At 51.2% G+C, this 21882-nt stretch overlaps 9 protein-coding genes across 9 annotated transcripts; 5 read left to right on the forward strand and 4 right to left on the reverse strand.

The window, feature by feature from the left end:
* Positions 1-134: 134 nt before the first annotated feature.
* On the forward strand, positions 135-983 carry PMZ80_002934 (uncharacterized protein; the record flags this gene model as incomplete). The annotated part of the gene is made up of 1 exon (XM_064871363.1): positions 135-983. One exon carries the CDS (start codon positions 135-137, stop codon positions 981-983), a length of 849 nt encoding a protein of 282 aa, XP_064733816.1.
* Positions 984-2433: 1450 nt separating this feature from the next.
* PMZ80_002935 (uncharacterized protein) lies at positions 2434-2997 on the forward strand (the record flags this gene model as incomplete). The annotated part of the gene is made up of 1 exon (XM_064871364.1): positions 2434-2997. One exon carries the CDS (start codon positions 2434-2436, stop codon positions 2995-2997), a length of 564 nt encoding a protein of 187 aa, XP_064733817.1.
* An 11-nt stretch (positions 2998-3008) lies between these two features.
* PMZ80_002936 (uncharacterized protein) lies at positions 3009-5006 on the reverse strand (the record flags this gene model as incomplete). Its single annotated transcript, XM_064871365.1, has 1 exon — positions 3009-5006. The coding sequence occupies one exon, from the start codon at positions 5004-5006 to the stop codon at positions 3009-3011; it is 1998 nt and encodes a 665-aa protein (XP_064733818.1).
* Positions 5007-7950: 2944 nt separating this feature from the next.
* On the forward strand, positions 7951-9108 carry PMZ80_002937 (uncharacterized protein; the record flags this gene model as incomplete). The annotated part of the gene is made up of 1 exon (XM_064871366.1): positions 7951-9108. One exon carries the CDS (start codon positions 7951-7953, stop codon positions 9106-9108), a length of 1158 nt encoding a protein of 385 aa, XP_064733819.1.
* Positions 9109-10187: 1079 nt separating this feature from the next.
* PMZ80_002938 (uncharacterized protein) lies at positions 10188-11463 on the forward strand (the record flags this gene model as incomplete). The annotated part of the gene is made up of 2 exons (XM_064871367.1): positions 10188-11045; positions 11098-11463. The coding sequence occupies 2 exons, from the start codon at positions 10188-10190 to the stop codon at positions 11461-11463; spliced, it is 1224 nt and encodes a 407-aa protein (XP_064733820.1).
* A 1126-nt stretch (positions 11464-12589) lies between these two features.
* PMZ80_002939 (uncharacterized protein) lies at positions 12590-14236 on the reverse strand (the record flags this gene model as incomplete). The annotated part of the gene is made up of 1 exon (XM_064871368.1): positions 12590-14236. One exon carries the CDS (start codon positions 14234-14236, stop codon positions 12590-12592), a length of 1647 nt encoding a protein of 548 aa, XP_064733821.1.
* A 556-nt stretch (positions 14237-14792) lies between these two features.
* PMZ80_002940 (uncharacterized protein) lies at positions 14793-15360 on the reverse strand (the record flags this gene model as incomplete). Its single annotated transcript, XM_064871369.1, has 3 exons — positions 14793-15010; positions 15064-15249; positions 15303-15360. 3 exons carry the CDS (start codon positions 15358-15360, stop codon positions 14793-14795), a joined length of 462 nt encoding a protein of 153 aa, XP_064733822.1.
* Positions 15361-18791: 3431 nt separating this feature from the next.
* PMZ80_002941 (uncharacterized protein) lies at positions 18792-20524 on the reverse strand (the record flags this gene model as incomplete). Its single annotated transcript, XM_064871370.1, has 3 exons — positions 18792-19004; positions 19050-20401; positions 20458-20524. 3 exons carry the CDS (start codon positions 20522-20524, stop codon positions 18792-18794), a joined length of 1632 nt encoding a protein of 543 aa, XP_064733823.1.
* A 401-nt stretch (positions 20525-20925) lies between these two features.
* On the forward strand, positions 20926-21093 carry PMZ80_002942 (uncharacterized protein; the record flags this gene model as incomplete). Its single annotated transcript, XM_064871371.1, has 1 exon — positions 20926-21093. One exon carries the CDS (start codon positions 20926-20928, stop codon positions 21091-21093), a length of 168 nt encoding a protein of 55 aa, XP_064733824.1.
* Between the last annotated feature and the right edge of the window lie 789 nt (positions 21094-21882).

Consider the following 21882-nt stretch of genomic DNA (forward strand, 5'->3'; position numbering starts at 1 on the left):
CTGCGGCAGGATGATCAGACAGCCCGGCTTCTTGGTTCTGGCAATATACGCTGGGTGGGTGTACGCACAGTATGGTCTTGTTCTGATGGTAGGTTACATCTTTCTTCGCGAGTCAAAGCTAACAGCGCCAGCTCATGGGGTCACTTGCATCTAGAGACTACCACTACAGGCCTGTATACGTTGGCCTATGTGCTCTCGCGCCGGCGATAGGTGCCATAGCCGCTGCGCCGTTCCAACGAGCATCCTACTTCAGTCGCTCACGACTAGCAGCATCGAGGACGGACAGCCTCACAGTTACACGAAAGTTCAGCTGGTCCTCCCACTTCGTCCGACGGCTTCTCTTCATGATCCTTCTGCCCATCTGCGCAGGTGCATATGCCGGTTCATCACTCGGACCACCGCTCCTTGTTGCTGTGCCATGCATCATGGCCGGCTTCGTCGGCTTCTTCACCACGATGGCGACAGCGGAATGCTACAGTCTGATCATGGAGACATTTGACACGACAGACCTGCAGCCAGGGATGACAGGACGGCCGTTACGTGGTTCTGTCGATGTACAGACTGCAGATCAGCGCACCAATTTCTCCTGTTATCCACACGTCAGCGCAGGCTTCGCTATCACACATGCTATCAGCTATATCCTCGCCGCTTGCGCCACAGCAGTCTGCGGCCGAGTCGAGCGTAGAGAAGGTACTGTCTGGGCGACTACGGGCGTGGCTGTTATCTCTATGGCGCTCACGCTGCTGTTGACACTAGTGGTAGTGAAGTGGAAGAAGGTGCAAATGGTTCCGGATGGGCTGACTGACTTCGAGCACGTGAGGCGGGCCAGTACAAGCTGGCGACCGGTCAACGTGGGGAGGAATAAGGGCAAGTTTCGAAGATTGAGTATTCTCGAGATGGGACGGTTAACGAGGTTCTCTGAGATTAGGCAAAGGAATCGTGTAGAGGCGAGTCTGAGTGGTGGTCTGAGGAGTGAAGGTTGAGGATGGGTTGGTTACCTTTCTCTTCAATGCCTAGAGTACTTACTCACTTACCTACGCACGCCATGAATCTATTGATTGATATGTACAACTTGTGATTTCGTTTCCGCCATGCACACCTCCCAGGTATAATCAAAGTCATACCTGCCAGCTGCCGAAGAAGGAGAAAGGAAGCTTGAAGCGTCTGTTGAGGCAATCTTCTCGCATTCTCCCTTGTACGACCAGATGAAACATGCCAGTGACAGAGTTGGTGAACTCTCTCCGCAGAGGGATGTTTCTGGAGCGCCAAGGTCACACTGAGAATGCTACTGCGCCGCTCTCCCAACTTTTTAAAGTCAACGGTTATGGAAGTCCATCGGTGCGTCAACGAAGAGGAACACCACAATGCGTCAGAAGCCAGGGCTGTGACCGGAGAGGACTGCTTTCACTTCTCTTCGCCACATCCTGGCCCGGCTCCGATATCCTAGCCAGGAGGATGATGTTGCATCGTGATGCTTAGAGAGATCCTGCCCTGCCCACTATTGATTTGCCCGGTCCGATTCTTTGAAGTTTGCTCCATGTCCCTGATCGACGTTCCGAACAATATTCGACGGGCCACACGCACTGCTTCATCAGTTCCGCCACACCTTCTCTGAATAGCAGCGTAGCATAGATGAGATGGAAACTCTTCAAGAATCCATTGAACTTATGCTTGTCCTTTCTCGGGTCACAAATTGCGCCGGAGTGCCTCACGACCACTTCTTCATCGTGGTTATGGTCGTTTCCTTCTGACCGCCCACGCAGCACTGAGAAACGATGTACACCTCTCCATATACCATCATCGGAGCCGTACACAAAGTCGACATAGCTTTCATCGGTTCCATGGTCCAGGTCGCTATCTTGAACCGCACTCCCCGGAGCAGCTGCGTGCTTCATGTGAGGGCGATCCAATATTACCTTGTCACCGTAGACTTGACTCCTATCCTAATCAAGAAGACATTTGTTGTTGACAACATGCATACTAAAGTCGTATCATTTTCACAGGAGGAGGAGAAAAGTAGTTAACATTGCGAAATTGAGGTGGCTGGAGTTCAAGGTTGCCAAGGAAAGGAAAATCTGCACCGACCTCACCGTCGCGTGGAATCTGCTCGCTACCCACGATTTTTGATTACTGCTTGAGATGGACAATGTGATGGTTTGACTGCGTCCTCACACGATCCAACCTTTGGCAAAGATGGACTTGAAAGCACTTGCTCCAGAACCTCCCTTTCAGGACGATCTCTTTCCGGCTTGACTGCCAGATCTCGCGCTCCGCAGAGGCTTATTTATATCTGAATCGGTTTCAGCATTTTTGGAACTAGCTACTTTGATCTGCTGCACCACTGCCGACGAACGGCCAGCTCATTCGCACCTGCTGAGCATTGCGCATGGACAGACCTTGCTTAGCACCAACGTCACTTTCGGCGATTTAGACATGTTGACGAACTACCAGAATCCGATGATCGATCAATCAACTTCCTCACTGCTCAGTCTACCCGCCGAGCTTCGAGTCAAGATTTGGCGTTATCAGTTCAAGAATGGCGAAAATATTCCTACAGAACTCCGGCCCACCGATCGTCGCTCAGGCACTCATAACAAGGCCTTTATCAAGCTGTCTGCTCAGGCTTTGAGGACGTGTCAGGTAATTCGCAAAGAGGGCACAGGGGTTCTCTTCGAAGAGAATGTCTGCAGTCTTTCTGTTGGCTATCGCCCCTACGAGCATGAGAACAAACCGCATGCCCCCTTCGTCTTCGGGTTCGACTGCGCATTGAAGAAGCTCGATTGTGCAGGGTGGAGCTATGTTCTCGAACAGTACAAGACTGCGCGCAAAATGCTCTTGGCGGTAGTGCAGGACTGGACTGTTCGCGAATCCGACCGAGCAAAGGTCAGAGCAGAGCATGCTTTCACGTCAGCAAAGCGGATACTTCTCGACGCACAGATAGCAGTTGATGCGTCTGAGAAGCATCTTGACGACTTCGTCTCCTGGCCAAGTGATTGATACTCTGACATTCATTTCGAGCCATCACTCCGTAACGTCTCATACGAGGATGGTGCAACCTTGCGCCTTCCAAGAACGAGGCCAGCTACCGACTCAAATGCCCATCTCCTCAACCTGTACCAGACCGAGAGATATTGCTTCTCACTCTTGACGCCAACATCAGCCTCCTTTGCGTCCCTCCGCTTGCGCATCTCAACGCCCGTCTTCATGACATACCAAATCGCTGGCAAAATTGCCAAGTACAGAGCTCCAACGATAGTAAAAGTCCAACCATTCCCTATCTTCATAATGACAGGATCCACAAACGCCGATCCAGCAGCAGCAAACCCCGCCTTCGCAAACGTAGCCGCTGCAGAGGCAGTCGCTGCTTTCGTCCGGTGCAAGTCCACGATCAACACCGACAGTGTGCCAAATCCAATACCAATAACGATGCTGAAAAGCGTAAGGAACATGATTGGGCCTGCGATCTTGACCCGCCACTCCAAAGCCCAGCCATAGAACAGGATGAATAGACCTGCGAGCAAAAAGGTGGGCAAGGCAATTTCGAGACGGGCTTTCTCGATGTTCATGCCTGAAAGGTTGTTTTGTTTCTTCTTGTCGACCGAGATACCGGCTTTGGTGGCGTGCCGGCGAAAGTTCATGTCCAGGAGCTTGGCGTTCGTGAAGGCTGCGACGATGCTGCCGGCTGCTTGAGGAAGGAATAACAGGCCTTGTTGCGATGCATTGAGGCCGTAGATTGCTTCAAACTGGACGGTGAGGGAAGTTGCTTGGGCGGATAGGCCGAGGTTGATGGTGCCGATGAACAGCAGCACCATGGCGGTCTCTGGGTCGGCCATGATGGTGAAGGATCCGAGGAAATCGATCTTCTTGTGCGCTTTGAGAATATCAGGAGTCACTTTGGGACTGTCTGCCTCTGTGTCCTTGATTCTGCGGCTGACGTCTCCCAAAGATCGATTCCACTTTGGCGGCAGTATGGAGCCGTCGCCCACGACTGTTCGGCAAGTTTCAGGAAAGAAGAGCACCAATGGAACGAAGAACAAGATGCTCAACCCAAGCAAGAACCAGAAAATTGCATGCCATCCAAGATATTGAGCCAGAAGTCCACCACATATCGGTGCGATGGAAGGCGCGACTATGGCAGAGATTGAAGTGATTGCAACGTACTTGCCAATTTCTGCTCGGGTTGCAACGTCGTTGATAGTACCTGACCTCAAAGCTCCAAGTCCGCTACTACCACCGCTCTGGAGGCAGCGGAGGAGCAGCAGGCCGACATACGAGCTGTTGAGGGCCAGGCCGATGTTCGAAAGCATATATATGCCAAATCCGAGGACGTATCCTGGACGCCGGCCTCTTGCGTCCGAGATAGCTGCAATTACCATGGGCGCCAGTGCACCGACGATGATGTACGCAGTGACTGTGAGGTTGACTTTGGTAATGCTGACATTGAGGTCTTTGCTAATGGTGCTGATTGAGGGGAAGAATATGTTCTGGGTGAATGGATTAAAGCATCCGGCAATGGTTGCTACGACGATAATTGTTATTTTGGTTTTGTGGCTGAAGACAGTCCAGGGTTTATCAGTGTCACTCCGAACCAGTGGCTTGATCGTGACTTCATCGTCCTGTCCGGCAGGTCTTTCGTCTTTCGCTGCCACATCATCGTCAGTCGGTACCTGCTCGTCCGATGTTCGTTGCAAGTCCCCATCCCCTTTATCACTGTCCTCGTCTGAAGAATTCTCACCCACAATCTCCAGCGTCGTGGGCTGTCGTCGGGGCTTCCATACCGATCTCGCACTGCGCAGGCTTGTGAAACGCTGCGGATGCCGCCTGCGGTCCGACCGAAGACTCGGAAACCGGTGGGCTTGCGACGAAGAGTCGCCGATTGGAGATGCTGGTGATATCTGCGCAAAGGCATAAGCATCTCCAGGGTCGATGAAAGTGTTGACTCGTGATAGAAACTTGGGTTGGAAGTCCTCCTCCTGGCTTTTGTCGAGGAGTGTGTCGTTTGCCATTAGAGTATGTTTGTAAATCTGTTGAGCAACTTCGGTGCGACGCCTTGCCAAGTCTCAATCGGTCACGAACGTATGGCTTCCCTTCTGCGGGCTTCACACTGCAGTCCTGGCTGAAAGCTCTTAAGCCTGCCAGGCATGGCATATATCTGAATTTGTTCGGCTCAATAACAAGGACACGAGAATGTTAGCATGGCCACACACATGCGCTGTAAATGTAAAAGGTGTTCCTACTGACTGCAGCAGGCGGTCGAGATCTTTTGCTTTTGCCACAGATAGTCATATCGCCCGCGAGACCGTCCGTCGCCTCGAGTGCGCTGCGGTAGAAGGAATGACCCACAAGGCGTAGAGAAGCTTTAGTTGGCTCTTTGCCCGTTCAACGACATGGATGAACAAAATTAGGTATGGAGTAGAGCACGCGACAATATTTAGTAAGCAAAAGGAACATGAAACAAGACTTGCCGGAGAGGCAAACTAAGCTACCTTACGGTGTACGGTGCTAGTTTGTCCATGGTCCTCGGGTCGACAATTCCACCGATGGGCTGCTAGGCCTCCCGTAGAATGAGATTGCAACCAAAGGAGCATCTTCAACAGCCTTTCAAGTTACCCATGATCGCATGGCCGAACAAGTGCAGATGCCATTACCAGACCTGTGGTCTTTTATGTTGGTCAAAGCAGGGGCCGAGGCTCAAGCGCAAAATCGCCAAGCCGTTACCTATCGCGCCGATCTTGACCGTCTTTGGCCAGCGCGGGCCTGATTATTTAGTGCTTACTGCTACTAATATTGGCACTTGCTTTGACCCATCATGTTCCAGCGCAATTCCAAACCACTATTGTCAAGTTCAGAAATCTCTGGCAGGCATCGATGTTACGACCACATGCGGCCATATCTGATAAACCCAGCAGACACGATTCCCAGGGATCGAGGCTAGGTTTTTAGGAACCAGAACCACGCCAAGAACCAGGACGAGGATTCGCGGGAGCTTTCCCCGCTAATTCTGTGAGCACATCACGTGACGACCCAATCAGGGAAGACATGGCCATCTGGCAATATGGAAACAATCTGCTTCAAGAATATGTGCACCTCTGGGCTTTGGAGATAGCCAAGCCATGGCTCAAGGTAAGATTGACCGCCACAAACCTTCCAAGGCTTGTGCGCCTTGTCGACAGAAGAGATCCAAGGTGTGTTGACTGTCACCACAACATTTCTATGCTCATGATTAGTGTGATCGGAAGCAGAAATCATGTACACAATGTGTGCGAGCTTCGAGGAATTGCTACGGATATCGTGACGACCTGGATCTGGTTATGATACCATATACACGAGGGTTAAATGGAAATCAGACGACTTGGACAAATCAACAACAGACCTTTGCACAATCACAAAACACGAGACATTTCCTCGAGAACAAGAAAAGCACAGATCAACCAGTCAGAGCAAACATAACAACTTCAAAAGCCACGTATCACCCCATCTGTCGCGGCCTGACCCATTCACACACGACTTTGGCAGTAGGATTCTTATTCGACCGGCTGTCTACATCGACTTTCTCCGACTGTGTCCCTGTACTCTTACGGAATGCCTCACAGACAAGTACTCTCCAAAGTTCGCTCACAGCACTGGCACTATGCTACTTTTCAGACTCCGTTAGATCTCCGACCTTGAAACGCGAGGCACAAAAGGCCTACTCAGCTGCCTTAACGAAATTGCAGCAAATAATCTGTATGGACGACAGAGCAACTCTTGACGAAACGATTGCGTCTTCACTACTATTAGCGCAATATCAATCATTCGCGGACCACGACACACAGGCATGGTCTGTCCATGTACATGGAGCACTAGCTCTGGTCGACCAATGCATTGCCAGATCTTCACTATCTATGGTCCGGCATGAGACGCAGGTCATGGTTGTGCAAACGATAAGTCTTGTCCAACTCGACTGTCTTGTGAATCACAAAAGGTTACCTACCAGCGTAACCGTAGCGTTCAAGAACTCTTTAAATGTCATCAACGACAACGCCAACACTTTCTTCTCGCTCGTACAGTCGGCAATGAACCTCAGATCTGACTTGACGATAGACAGATGCTCGATGGACCAGCTTGATCATGCAAAACTCTTGGACAAACAAGCAATGCAGTTGAGTCAAGCCATTCCTGATGAGGATTATCAGGGGCTGTTATCAGAGCACAGTGAAGCTCGACGCAGAGTGAGTTCTGCTCACTCTGTGCTGATAATGCGAGCAATCTTGAATGACATGATACTGGAGCTTATCAGTCGCCTGTATGCAGATGCCGTAGATGGCTCGGCCTCAAAGCTGGCTTGCTATGGGCAGCAAGCAGAGCACTCTCTGGCAGAAATCCATCAGGCAATATATGAACAGGTCCCGCCTTGGATATTCTCAACCTATCCAACAACGATCACGGATGATCTTGATATGTGGTTGTGCAGCTTGACCTGGCCATTCTCTTACCAGCTCTCCCTGAAACACCTGTCTGAGGAATTAAAGCGTGATACTCGGGCTCAGCTTCTAAAATTGGCAAACATTGCCACACACCCAGGTCTGAAAAAGGTGATTGCGAATGCTCTCGAAGGAAGCACTACAGGCGACAATTCCTATAAGCTGTATCTCTGTTGAGCATGCAGGCTGAAGAATTTCTGGTCCACCTAGCTGTCGGATCCACCTGCGAGCGAGTTGCCTATTATGGAATAGCGTTCATCAGGTCCAGGAACCCTGAGCAAAGACGAGGCTTCAGACCAAAGAGCCATCCGTGGATAAGATGAACATGAAGCTGCGCCTGCTCCTTTGACGTTTCATCATCTCCAATGGGTATCCAGTGCGTCGGAACGGGACCGTCGACAAGCAACATATAAGACAGCGTCCCATTCCTTGACAGTTTTGCTCTTTCATCACTTTCACCATCATTCAGCAGCCTCATTGCCTCAATATGAAGAACCAGGTGCACATCGATGTACTCTTCATGATAGCTTTCGCAACATCTGCTCACTCGATAGTAAGCAAGACAATCAGCCCTCGGGATGACTCATCGTTGGTTCTTGACCTCCCAACCATCAGTCCTGTCTCCTTAGGTCTTCCAACAATCACACCAGTCTCGCTCTCGCTCCCTTCCGTATCGATCCCTACTGTATCAATACCATCAGTGTCCCTCGACCTGCCAGAGCAATGTACGCCTACCATCGAACCAGACAAGAACGGGTACATCCCAGCAGGCGAATGCGGCGCCAACTGGAACTATTCACCATCATTCCCCGCCGCGCTTGTCTTTACCCTCCTATTCCTCATCACACTAATTATCCACATCATCCAAGCAACCGTGTACAAAAACACATACTGCTGGGTAGTCTGCATGGCAGCAACCTGGGAACTCATCGCCTACATTTCCCGAGCTCTTGGCTCCCGCAACCAGCAAAGTCTTGCATTAGCCACCGTCTCACAAATCACCGTCCTCGTGTCTCCCGTCTGGGTGCATGCATTCGCATACATGGTCTTCGCACGGATCGTGCACATCTACTCCTCGACCGGAAAAGTTTGGTTTTTTACGGCAACCACTTTGGCCATGATCTTCGTGACACTGGACATCATTGCATTCTTTGTTCAGCTCATTGGTGGAGGGATGGCTGGGCCAGGAAGTGATGCAGAAACGGCCAAACGCGGTCTGAACATCTATATGACTGGGATAGGAGTCCAGGAGGCGTTTGTGGTGGCGTTTAGCTTGTTGATTGTCAAGTTCGTGCGTGAGAAGATTGAAACGGAGCGGAGGGGGAATCTTGGACGGGGTGTGGGTTGGAGGCGGTTGGTTTATGCGTTGTGTGCGTGTTTGGTGTTCATCTCAGTGAGGATTGTGTTCCGGCTTGTGGAGTTTTCTGGTGGCATGGGGATGGACAACAAAGTGCCGTACAACGAGAAGCTGTTTTATGCATTTGAGGCGGTGCGTATGCTTTTGGCCATTGTTGTTTGGAATGCTGTACATCCGACAGATCATTCGTGGGGCAGAGTCGAAATTGCCACGGAATTGGCTTGGAGAGAAGTTGTGCAGTTGTCGAGGACGAAAGGGCAAGAATCTTGGGAGGAAGCAGGAAGGTGATCATGTCAGGCTCGTTGAGACATGATCTCGTGTACTATGTGGGACAGTGACCATACCTCCATTTCCAGCTTTTTGGCGTTCACTTGGAGCAAATATGAACCCAATCATCCAGAACCATGACACCACATCATCCAATATGTCAGACATAAATACATACCGAAACATAACACTCTCTGAAATCCGGCTTCGTACAGTCCACGCTTAAACCAAATGGCCTCCAAAAGCTCATATGCAACGAAGGATTAGCCATCCCATCAGTCGAAACATCCCAGTCCAACAATCTTGCAATCAACGGTCGAACCTTCACATCATAGTACCGACAAGCAGTCCTATCATGATCGATGAAATCCGTACATTGAGCGAGAGTCGCTTCCTGCTTCAAAGCTGCTTCACGGAAGTACCGATGTCCTTTTGGCATCCTGCCATCTTTCAAACTGATGTAAGAGCTGACCACTGCGTTGCTCGGATCTTGGACATGATACCCCAAGTGAAATTGAGCTGATGAATCTGATCTATCGTGATATACAAATATTCGTGCTGGGGCTTGGCAATGACTTCAAATTCAGCAGGTTTCCCGAAGGCATGAACAAAAGCAGTCTCGATCTTTAGCTCGGTGCAGGCAGCTTTCTATCATAGGAAAGGATACGGTCGCTTGTATGTACACGTAGTATATCGATTGAGTTGTCTTCCGACGATACGAGCAGTCTTGCCGACTTATGACGAAGGGAGTGCCTCCCAAAGCAGATTCCAGTAGCGAAGATGTTTTGAGTAGTCCTGCCAAGCGAGTGTAACCCCAGCTTTCGAGCTCGATCTGTGCCTGCCCGGCTGTCAACTTTCTGACCAGCACACCTGACCGGGATCTTTGGCAGGTACCGAAGCTCAGAGCAGTCCTTCTGGAACTCCCATCGCGCTTGCTGCATAGTAAGCTGATACCTTCAAAGCAGTTCTCATTCAGGCTCACTGGCACGCGTGAAACCTTAGACGCCCGCTGCTTTTCGAGCTCGATTCTCACTCGTTTACTCATCACCGAGAGGGTTGTTGTGTACTTGTACATCGATAGTTCCGATCGACGGACAAACATGCTTCCATCCCTCCTCTTGCCCTTGCTGCTCCTCACCCCCGCGTCGTCAGCGACCTCACTATTCGTTGCTTCCTACGCCGGCACCGTGACCTCTTTATCACTAACAGAAAACAACGGCAACTACAGCCTCGACCAAACCTTCGTGAGCAACGACTGTGCACCAAATCCATCCTGGCTCACGCTCGACGCCAATCGTGGCTTCCTCTTCTGCCTCAACGAGGGTCTCGAGACAGTCAATGGCTCACTAAGTTCCTTCAAAGTCAATAACGACGGCAGCTTAGTCCACGTTCAGAACACAACAACCATCTCGGGTCCAGTCAGTGGCGTCATCTATGGTGCTCCAGCAGGCGGGAGAGCGATTGCTCTAGCACATTACACCGGCTCAGCAGTCAGCTCGTGGCATCTCAATGGTGGCGGTAACTTCAGCTTTAACCAGAACATCCCATTTACGCTTGATCAGCCTGGGCCAGCGGCAGAAAGGCAGGAGGCGCCCCATGAGCATGAAGCTATCGTTGATCCGACAGGACGATACATACTCGTGCCTGATCTGGGCGCAGACCTAGTTCGAGTGTTTTCGTACGACCACACACTCAAGCTTCAAGAGCTTGATCCACTTCGAGTGGAAGCAGGTGATGGACCACGACATGCTGCTTTCTACAATCCATATGGTGTTGCATGCGAAGGGTGTACGACATTCATGTATGTCACGAATGAGCTCGCATCGACTGTCAAGGGGTACGCCGTGACATACGAAGCAAATGGCGGTGGTCTGAGCTTCGAAGAGATCTACAAGAGCAGCACCTACGGTTATCTGTCGACGCCCAAGGGCAATGCACCTTCTGAGATTCATGTCTCGGTGAGTCTATCTTCAACCATCCACTCAGCATCTGCTAACTTTCCGGCAACAGCCAGATAACCGGTTCCTCATAATCGGAAACCGCAACGATAGCTCCATTACGGTTCCCAACCTCGACCCCGCCAACTCAACTCAGATTCAATCAGACACAATCTCAACCTTCGCCCTGAACGAAGACGGCACCCTCAAGTTCGTCCAGCTCGCACCGGCATATGGTAGCTTCCCACGGCACTTCAGCACGAATGCAATCGGTAACTTGGTAGCAGTTGGTCTGCAGGAGTCGAGCGAAGTCGTGATATTAAGTCGTGACATCACGACTGGACTGATCGGAGAGCCAGTAGCTAGTATCGGTATTGAGGGGCAGATAACCTGTGTGCTCTTCAACGAGGAGCATGCGTTGGGCAGTTTGGGCGTATGACTACGTACGGAGGAGGCTGACGATGGCTTTCGTGGACATAGTGACTATCGCCAGAAGCCTCTGTGAGGGACGTTCGAATGAATGATCGAGGGTATGAATTTATGTCACCACTACTGCTGAAGCTCCCCATTTGCTTTGCTGCTATTACAGTGCTATCTATTGCTATGCACACAGATAGCAACGAAACCCAAAAGCTACCTCCCATCACTTACAAAGGGAACGCCCACCGCCAAAAGATGCTGCAACCCATACATACCATCTGAAGTGCAAGCAACACCACACCGGACGTTAACTAAAAAGCAAAAAGGCGCACACCCCAGAGTCGAGGACTGAAGAAAGTCACTCGATGGAACACCAGTACGAGCCCTTTATTGTCATCGACGTAGCTGGAGTTAGTACGCAACACGAGATACGAAGCGATGCGGTTCTGGACATGATCTAAAGTGTGCCCTTCTACGGTGAAACTCTGGGCGGAGATCTACATCAATCTGTGATGCAATCAAAGGCCTCACTTACACGAACGAACCCAGCTCTCAAGTAAGCTTAAACCAAGATGGTCGCCCAGGCAGCTAGCTACCAGGGGAGCACCGCTGTTGATTATTTGACTGCGAGGTAGGACTAAGCACCACGATAAGTCCACAGTCTTTTCTCGACGTGCCGCAGAAGTGATAAGCCATCATGTGATCAGAATATGATCTATGGATACTTTCTTCACCTTCGCAATAATTGCAGAATAGTTAGTGGCACACTCTTGAGTCGCATATAAGTACGCTCTCAAGCAGTTGGGTAAAGTGGGAAACCCCTTCCACGGAACCTACACTGTGTGATTGAGACACTGTGTAGCACGCCTGGACCAGCTGTGTATGTCCAGACAGAAGCCAAAGCTGCATACACAACAACACGAAGAAGAATGAAAGAGCTGAGATGAGGAACAAATGAACGAGACAAGCGTGATATCGAGGTTCCTGATTGCATGCGCTTTGCTCCCATCTACAATCTGCTCTGCTCGCTATGTTCATAACTCATAACTCATGCCATACCAACACGAGTCCTCAAACGCTAAAGCTCTGTCTGTACCTTACCATAATCGCCAACAAGGTACATGTTTAACAAACACCCATCCTGCTCAAAACCCCTTATCAACCTGTCCAGCCCACTGCTCCGTACCAACCTCCAACCCCGGAATCGGCCCATCAATATTCCTCGCACACTCCGCCTTCCAATTCTGCGGCGTGAAGCTATCCGCTATCCTCTTGAATGCCTCCAGTGTACAGAAACTATCATCGCCCTCCAAATGATTCCCCGGCTTCGCGCATCCAGGGATCTTGAAGACGCGGTCGTTGTAGCGCAGGCGCACGTAGTACCCATTCAAACGCTTCTGTTCCTCCTCGTTCAGATCTGCGACGGGCCGTCGGGCGATTCCCGCGGCGGTGTGGGTAGTCGATGTAGTCTTGAGGGCTTGTTCGGGGCGGTCTGTAGCGGAGCCGCCGAGACCGACCATGCTTGCTAGCCAGCCTGGTTTCGACGTAACCTTAGGTGACTCATGCGTAGTCGTCTGCTTCGGTTGCGCCGGCACGCTCCGTGGAGGGATGTACGTCCCACTTCGATCGCGGAAAAGTTCAACCGCAATGTGACTCGTATACGGCGGCCAAGCCTGCCCCGTAAACGCACCGAACGAGCTCATGAACCCCGCAAGCGTCGTATCATGGCAGCCCGAAAGCGCAAAGACAATACCTGTTTCCCCGCCTCGTCCTCGACCTAGCCGGCCGTTTTCGCCGCCAATCTCGTTGATCGAGAGGCCCACGCCTTCGACTTTGGAGACCATGCGCTCCACGATGTCGCCGACTTGTGCGCCCATGCCGAGGGCTCTGTACTCGCGGTTCTCGTTGTAGCCGTGGAACCACTCTTCTACGCCGATCTTGCCTACGATTTCTCGAAGTCTTTCATCGTAGAACTCGGATGGTAGACGTGTCTCGGGTCCGTGTGCTAACGTCGAATTGATCGTGTCCATAACGCCTGATAATCGTGGATGACCGTCTACAGCTACTGTTGGAGAGCTCTCGGGCATCCATTTTGAGATCTTGTTGTTTATGTACTTCATGTCGTCTGAGTCGTTCCATCTTTCTGCTGCTCGTTGTGCGAAGGCTCTAGATAGCTGTGCGAACCTCCTACAGTTGCCGTCGTTGGGAAAGAGCGTTTCATCTGCTGGTGTTCGAGTGACGATCGTTGGTGGTGGGAAGGAGGCTGTTCGTGCCGTGAGCGGGTACATGCCCCAGAAGGTCTGCTGGACAGACTCCAGCGCTCGAGGTAGAGGTGTGGCCCGGAGGTATATCATATCAGCATCGGCAATCAGTTTCGGCATGAAATTGAGCTGGTCGACGTAGAGGCGTCGCAGACGATCGCCCAGGGCGTATGTGGTTTCTCGTCCCTTGTCTGTGAGCTCGCCGAACTGACAGATCCCATCGACTTCTCCATCTCGTCCGGCGGCTATGGTTGGGCCGTCATCTTCGCCGAAGCGTTCTAGTCTTCGACGCCATTGTAATGAGTCCCAGGTTGAGACGTCTAGTGGGGTATATGCTATTGATCGTAGTCGCTGAGCAGCGTTGCAGTATGGCCAGTACGGGGCAACACCTGTGTTCTGAAATCGGGCAGAGACAGGTGCCCGCTCACCGTGTCGGAGGAGTACTTGGACCAGGCGGAGCTCAAGGTTCTTCGGGTAAAGCTTGTCGAGTTCTTCCTGCGTGTAGGCAGGTTTCACTTCGAGAGTGGTCATGATGGTTTAGTACGGTGTCTGAGCATGCTGCAGTACATGCAGGACTCAAACTGCAGGTTAAATTGAACTGAGTCGCCAGCGAGCTCGTTTACGAAATGAGTATAACCTACGGCAGTGCGACGATAACGATACGCAACGGCGCGTTTCACCAAAGCATGACGCACGTGCCTGGCTAGTCTTGAATAGGTATCACAGCCGCTACGACCTCAAACATTCAAGGGCAAGTGCTTTCAGTCCTCTCTTGACCTTCCAGCTTATTGATGCTGGAAACTGCGGGTTAATTTTGCAGTCGGAAGGCGGTCTGCAATAATGATGGTATTGCGGCACATTTTTGTCTGATTTAATTTGCATGAGTGAAGACGTGCATAAGGGCAATAGTAACAGGAGGTCAATTCGTGGTCAACGTAATAGCATGTATCGCAAAGCTACATGCATAACTGAGCTAGCTAGCTAACTTGGGTATCTCTGTTCGTTTCATCGTGTCTCGTATCGTTTGAGTCGTCTCAGGAGCGTACTCATATCCATGTCAAGAAAGATGCTTCAACCATGTGGTTATTCAAGAAGACATTCCACCCTTTCGGCCAGCCTCGTGTGGGTCAACCTTTCCATGAGCGAACTCTCCCTTAGCAGAACCACCGCTGTTGCCAGTGCTGCCAGTGTTGCCAGAATCGTCTGTGCCGTCTGTGCCGCCGCTGCTGGCATGACCGCCCATCTTTCCTGCCTCGTGAGGGTCGACTTTGCCGTAAGCGAAACTGTCTTGTTGCATTCTCTCATCTGAAGATATGTTAGTTGAGTAGCTTCACGAAGTTGGATTGATGTCAGCGTACCTGGTTGACCATCCTTTCGAAGACCGTCGTGCTCAGATGGTTTGTATTGACCGTCGTCGGTGCCGTCGTTGCCGCCAGTGCTTGTGCTTGTGTCTGTGCCACTGCCACTGGTGTGACCACCTTGCTTTCCTGCCTCATGAGGGTCGACCTTGCCATAGGCGAAGCTGTCTTGCTGCATTCTCTCGTCTGGATGTCTGTTAGCGGTGTACCATCGAGGCTGTAGTAAGGTAAGAGCATACCTGGTTGACCGTCCTTTCGGAGGCCGTCGTGATCAGATGGCTTGTATTGGTCAGACATCTTGATATGAGTGTTGGGATTGGTTTGGGTTGAGGATTGAATTGAGATTGGTTATAGATTTGGTTCGGGTGTCGGTAACTTCTTAGATTTCACGATTGGGAAGTTGCGATGGAAGGAGAGAGAAGGTGAAGTGCCTGAACTTTCCTGTTTATATTCTTCACCAGCCCCCACCCGCAACACCCCTCCGCCTTACAGTATGACGTCTTGCCTTTGACGACCCCCTGGGGTATCTGACGTACCTGCATGGTCAATGCGCCTGCGGTTGCCTGATTTCTTGGTCCAGAGCAACACTCTTACAAGGCAAGCGCTTCTCTGCCTGCCACCCTAGGCCTTGGCAGGCTGGTATTATCTGCACTAGTGCATCAAGCAAACACACCACGACAGCATTTACTGACGGGGAACCAAGGTCCTACGGCTTGCTAATGCACAGACGCGACTTGGTCACCACTCGTTTCCAATGATGTAGTCAAGTTCTCTTAGATGCCATCAATATTGATATGCTTCAGAAGACTCAGCTCCTCCACCTTGTGCTACAGGGTAACTTCGTCACTGTAGACATGAGTTTCTGATGATAGAAGATGGGACGGGCTCTGACGCTCTGGGTGGTATAGCGAATGGTAGAGAACACCAGACCCTGACATGCACTGTTCCTGACTACGCGTAGTGAAACAATTTAAGAGATTCAGGACAACAACGGAAAGTGCTTGCTTCGGGGTCTAACTAGAAGAAGTTAGATCCGTCGATCTCCTCTTGAGCTCGGTGTGGTCGCCTCATTAAACATGTTAGCCTCATAAAATCGGCAGTAACAACGTTCGCAGATACCAAAGCGAAGGTCATATGAACAGCGCAATGGTTGGGGTTGTGTTGACTGATTGAGTGCCCGACGAAAAGAGAGTATGCTCTGCCGAAGGGTTGGTTGCTCGGCTTACTTTCCACCCAGACCAGCCACCCGTGTGGCATGTGCTCAAAACGGTAAGGAGCGGCTTCAGATGCTCTCATGTGCTGCTAGGAGATATAGGAGATATATCAGGCCAGCGAATGTGTATTGTGCAGAGGACTGCTAACAAAGATGTTTGTCACGGTGTCGTGGCTCTGTTGGTCCCGACCTAGTGGAGGGTAGTTGCAGAAGCCACTGTCGTACTCTTCCCCAATCGACAGTTGCGCCTGATGCACATCGGAGAGAGTCATTTAGGAAGGAAAACGTGTTTAGATCTTGCTGCGGAGGCGAGTGTTCATCGGCTATAGGAGTCTCGACTCTGCGGTTCGTGGGGTACACCATAAGAGCACGTCAATGCATTCTTCTGGATGTTGGTAGGCGCTAGTGACAGAGGCTCTGTCCCTGAGCATGTTTCCATCGCTCCTCAATAGGCAGCAACGGAACCCACAACTGGTAAGGACCTGCATCGCCGTGAGAAAACATATAAAGCCTCCTCCTCAGCCGCTTCTTGTCTTGCCCTCGCACTCACAATTACTTACCAAAGACCTCTTGAATCCTGACCACTGCAGACGTACTACCCACCGTGGTTCCACTCTGCACCTCAGGTTCTCAGCACCTTGAAACCGACAAACGCCTCTACAGCTCAAGTGAGCCACTTTCAGGGACTTGATCTTGCGCTCACCATGCCGTGCGTCATCTCCCACCCACCCACCAAGTTCCTGCTTCGTATCATCAATGATACGAACTTGAGCTCATGGACCAAATTGAAGGTGCTCGAGCAGCATAAATTTCTCCGGGCGGGATATCTCGACCTAGGCCATGACCGCCAAACGTCGGTATTCTCAGCAAGGGTTCAAGCCGTGGTCGATAATAAACACGGTTTGGGATATGCGTGCTTGTGCAATGAAGGGAGGTCGAGGAATGATGCTCTTGAGAGAGCGGCGAACGAGTGTGTGCGAAATGTACTGGATGTCTTGCTCGATATCCGGGTACGAGAACGAACGGTAGGCAGTGACGACCACGAACCAGCATGTTGGTGTGAGAAATATAAAATCGTGCCTGTTCAAGGATCGTCGGACGCAAGAACAAGCAGGACTAGAACGGAAACAACCAAGCCTAGGCCGAAGGTCGACTCTCCGGTATCGAGTCAGCAGGAAGAACATCGGACGATCGAGGGATCCAGGCTCGACGAGAATGCTCGGTACGAACTGAAACCGGCTTTCGATCTTGGTTGCATAGACGAGTCCCAGTTCTTTTTGGAAGCACAACTTGCTAAGAAGAACTTCGTCGCACTGTGATAGCATGCCGGACATGGGTCAACAGGCTAAGGGGTACGCTGATGGACAGAAGGGGTCTTGATCGCCGGCTGCGGTCCGAAGAAAGATTGTTCAAGAAGGATGATGTCTCCTGAAGGGACGCCTTGACTATTGATGCAGCCTTAGAGCTAGCGCTGATGTCGACTGTTGCCACTCATGTGCGGCTGCAATGGGGAAGTATGGAGCACGATATCTGAAATTGGCCTCGTTGAAAGGATGAATAGCAAGCGATCATAGAGCGTGGCTAGACGACTGCCACAGAGTCGTGTCGGAAGAGAGCGATGTATTATTTTGTATGAAGACAAGTTGACAAGCAGAACTTGCCTTGCTCCTGCTGCCTGAGTATGTATCATCTATCTTGCCATCTTGCGGAAAGAGCGCCCCTCGATCTTCAGCGCCATTGCAGACGGGACGGCGGCTGCCGTTCTGAGCGAACTTGTGCATCATCGCTGTTGTTCTTCGAGACTGATCGTCAGGGGTTATGTGAGTTCAGCCTGTTTCGATCTTCTGGGTGCTAGAATCTCGACCACAAAGATGCAGGATGCGACTGATTCTGGACAAGTAGGAGAAGTGATACCGACTGCGTCCTCTTTAGCAGCTCCTCATCCGCTCCTCTGTTACCTTGTGCCGCTGCTCACATATCATTACTCGCAATTCAACAACCACATGCTGCTGACGACTCCTCCACAATCACAACACGATATCCTCTTCCCAAACAAATGGACTTCCATGTAGATATGCTTTTGTCCAGTATCACGCTTCTCTGCGCTAATAAGCCATCCTCAACCACTGTACAATTCAAACCCAAAACCCAAATAACACAATATTGAAGCAGTAAGAAGCGGGTGCGACTGTGACTGGCGGGACAATTTTATGCTCGTTTCCCTTGAAACCTTCTCGCTTTTGACGCTTAAGTTTGGCAGCGGCCAATCGAACGCCGGTGCCATGCTGTAAAGTAAGATGACAAATGAAAAGTCGAAGCCGCGTCTTCGTCGCGGCGTGTATATTAGAATAGTCCAAGCTTTCGCTGACAATAGGCAAGCGGCAGTTGTCGGATCGCCAGGCGCCAGATGGAAACGATTCGGAATACCAGTGACTTCAGATCCTGGTAACAAGCCACTTCCACTCAGCGATGCCGGAAGGGTCGTCGTAGACTTGGTTGCATATCTCTATACTGTTCATAATGCAACATCCAAAACGAGACTGACATCCTGAACCTGTGATCCAGCCAGGTCCTCAAGAACCGGAATCAGGTCCAGCAACTCGTTGTCATGAGCGTCAGAGAACCATGAGCTGATGGGCACAGCGTGTTGTGGATGGAAGATGTAGGAGGTAGGCGAATTGTCGATGATTATGGTCTCTTTCAGATCTCTTCCGACTTGGGACAGATCCTAAACCAGGTTAGCAAGTATTTGAGGGGGAGGATCCAAGCATACCTTCACGTAGTTGCCCTGATGGTTGTAACAGCTCTCACGAAACAGTCGATGATGTACAACATGATGAATGTCAAGCTGGTCCAGCAGTGGATCACCATATTTGGAAACAGATGCTGTGAACACAACAACCTCGTACAGCTCACCTACTCTTTTCATAAACTGATCAACGCCTGGCCTTTTGATGACATAGACATTGTGATACTGTCCTTCAATCTCTACCGGTATGGTGAAATCTGCCTGATTGAGGATTTTGAAGCTGCTGTGTACCAGAGTTTCGTCGAGGTCGAGGATCAGACATTTTCGACCTTTCAGGGGAGGCTGGGCGGGAGGTAACAACCACTGCTGTTTGCTCTCGGGTTCTGAATCCGGCACTGGAGGGACATCAACGGCAGGAACGGGCGTCTGTGTCTGCGCCATGCGCTTCTGTAGCGGCGGTGGTGGTGGCAGAGCGACAGGGGCGATATCGTGCGGTTGTACAGGCTCATCGACAACATTTTGTTCTTCGACTGGCGGCACGGAAGGGACGTCTGTCATGTCAACGTCGCTTTCCCGTCGTTCATCCTTTGGCGGAGGAGGAAATTCAAGGTGCGGTTTCTGATCTGCGGCATAGGGCTCGATAGGCTCGGATTGTGGAGCTGTGATTAGATCGTGGACAGTCGGCTCTGCTTGCCTACTACTTCCAGCTTGAGTAGAAGAATCTGGCTGACCAGTGGTGATAGCAGACGCCGAAGGAACAGAGACTGGAGCGATCTCCGGCGCAGGCTTGTCGTGCGACAGTTCGTTCCGCCCGACTCGTGGCCGCGAATCCTGCCTGGACTTCTCTGATAGCACAGGCTGCTCTTCCCCCACAGTAATTGGTTCAGCTTGCTTTTCATTGTACTGCGGTTCCTGGGTCTTCATTTTCTCGGAAGCAACAGGCTCGGCGGGCTCATCGGGAATGGCTGCCCTTTGTGGTGTAGGTTCAATTTTTCTCTGCTTAGCCGGCACATCTGGCTCTTCTGACTTCAGCGCGTCCAAATCCTCATCGGCCCGACAGCAATTTAGGAAGGAAAGAAAACCGCCTGACTTCTGTTTCCTTTCTGGACGAGCGCTATCATTCTGTGGAACAGCAGGCGGGTTCTCTCTGGACTCGAGTGCTTTAGCAGCGTGACGCGCTGACCTCCTGCTACTTCTGCTTCCTTGCCTGCTCCGACCGATTAGACTTCGCTTCGAGCCCCGTCGTGGGCTAGGGGGTTCGTTCACTTGGTCGACGTTGGAAAGCGGCTGAGGTATCGATGAGCCGGGCTGTTGTGAAGTCGAGCGCGGCGGTACCTCTACGGTATTCTTCTCTGAGGTGTTGGCGACATCGGAACCTGTAAGGGATCATGTCAGTATGCGATGAAGTAGCTGGCCAGAGCACGACAGCGACATTGAGCTGCATGCGCAAGAGATGAGGCGGTACCTGTGACAGGTTGAGCAATAGCATTACTACTCATGTGGGGCGATGCGGCCTCAGATGGCCAGAGCTATCGCTTTCTGCTACACTCGGAGATATTCAAGGCGTCGATAATTCATGCGCTGTGAAACTGCGATGTTCGTGTGTTGCGTATCCAGTCGAGAGAAATGAGCGATGGCGAATAATGTAGAAAGAGCGACAAGCAGCCCAGTGGCTGAACCACAATCGGTCGGTGAACCAGCTGCTAATTGGTTGTCGGTGACAGGGGCTGATATTTCAAAGCTCAAAGCCTGCGTCGTGTATCTGTATGGCTTTCAGGAAGCGGTTTTGACAGAAGGGGAAGTGGCGATTGTACCGGCCTCAGCGGTATCAGGTAGGAGCAGTTGTGAGAATGATAACAACGAAATTAGATAAGTGTAGAAGTCGGCGCCAGAAGCTAAAATGCCAGAACACAATGATTACGAACTCGACTTGCTGATGCGCAAGAAAGACCACGATAGAACGGCCGCAAAGCTGGAAGATGCCTCGGAGCACCAACTGCGCTTCAGTCTGAGGGAGACCTTGAACTGGGACGAGCTGGCAAAGATGCAGGATGGGGCTTGGGCGTGAACAGGAAACGCAAGAGGCTGGAAAAGCAGCTGCAGCGGCAAGAACGACTGTGCTTCTTGCATGACATGCGTGCACTACCATGCTCGCTATTCTACTCCATACTCTACTAGCTAAAGGGTACAGTCCCACGCAGCGGCTAGCGGCAGGATAAAGAAGGCAAGAGCGGAGTGTGCACTTCTGCAGATGTGTGCCAAACGCGAGCATAGCAGCCAGCAGACTCGAGATGCCACCAGATTGCTCGGCTCGACTAGGTCTTAGCTTGCTGAACGGAGCCTGTGGGAAATCAGTTAAAGCCTCTAAGAACTGCTTGGCTGAACGAAAGTGGGAGGATTGGTTAGCCACTGGTCCACTCGGTCCAAGCGTATTTTCTAGCAACGTTAAGCTCGTCAGCGAGGTCACCTCCGAGATCACTTTCTACCAAAGATCGCCAGCCTTGATCGCTTGTTCACATTTGTGTTTGGACTTCATGCTGTGCGAGGACCCCGAATCTCTTGTGCTGCATGGAAATCGTGTTAAAAAGCGGCGTCGAATAGCTATTGGACTTCTGACAGGCGTGGGATGAGAAACGAGTTGAGGTGTGGAAGCCTAATTTAAGCTAATTGCTGATCCGACCTCATATCTCGCCTATCTCGGCCATGTCAAAAACATGGCTTTTTGCTCGTACTCTATGAGTGCGCAGGTCGCGTGTCGGAATACAACAATGCTTCATAAGCCGGCCCGAGCACAGTGTTCAACGCTTCACATCGGTAGGATGTTTGCTTGGTGCATACGTGAGATTGAGCAACGATA

Source organism: Knufia obscura (assembly GCF_036327395.1).
Source record: "Knufia obscura strain CCFEE 5817 isolate CBS 148926 chromosome Unknown scaffold_2, whole genome shotgun sequence".
Classification (NCBI taxonomy): Eukaryota; Fungi; Ascomycota; class Eurotiomycetes; order Chaetothyriales; family Trichomeriaceae; genus Knufia; species Knufia obscura.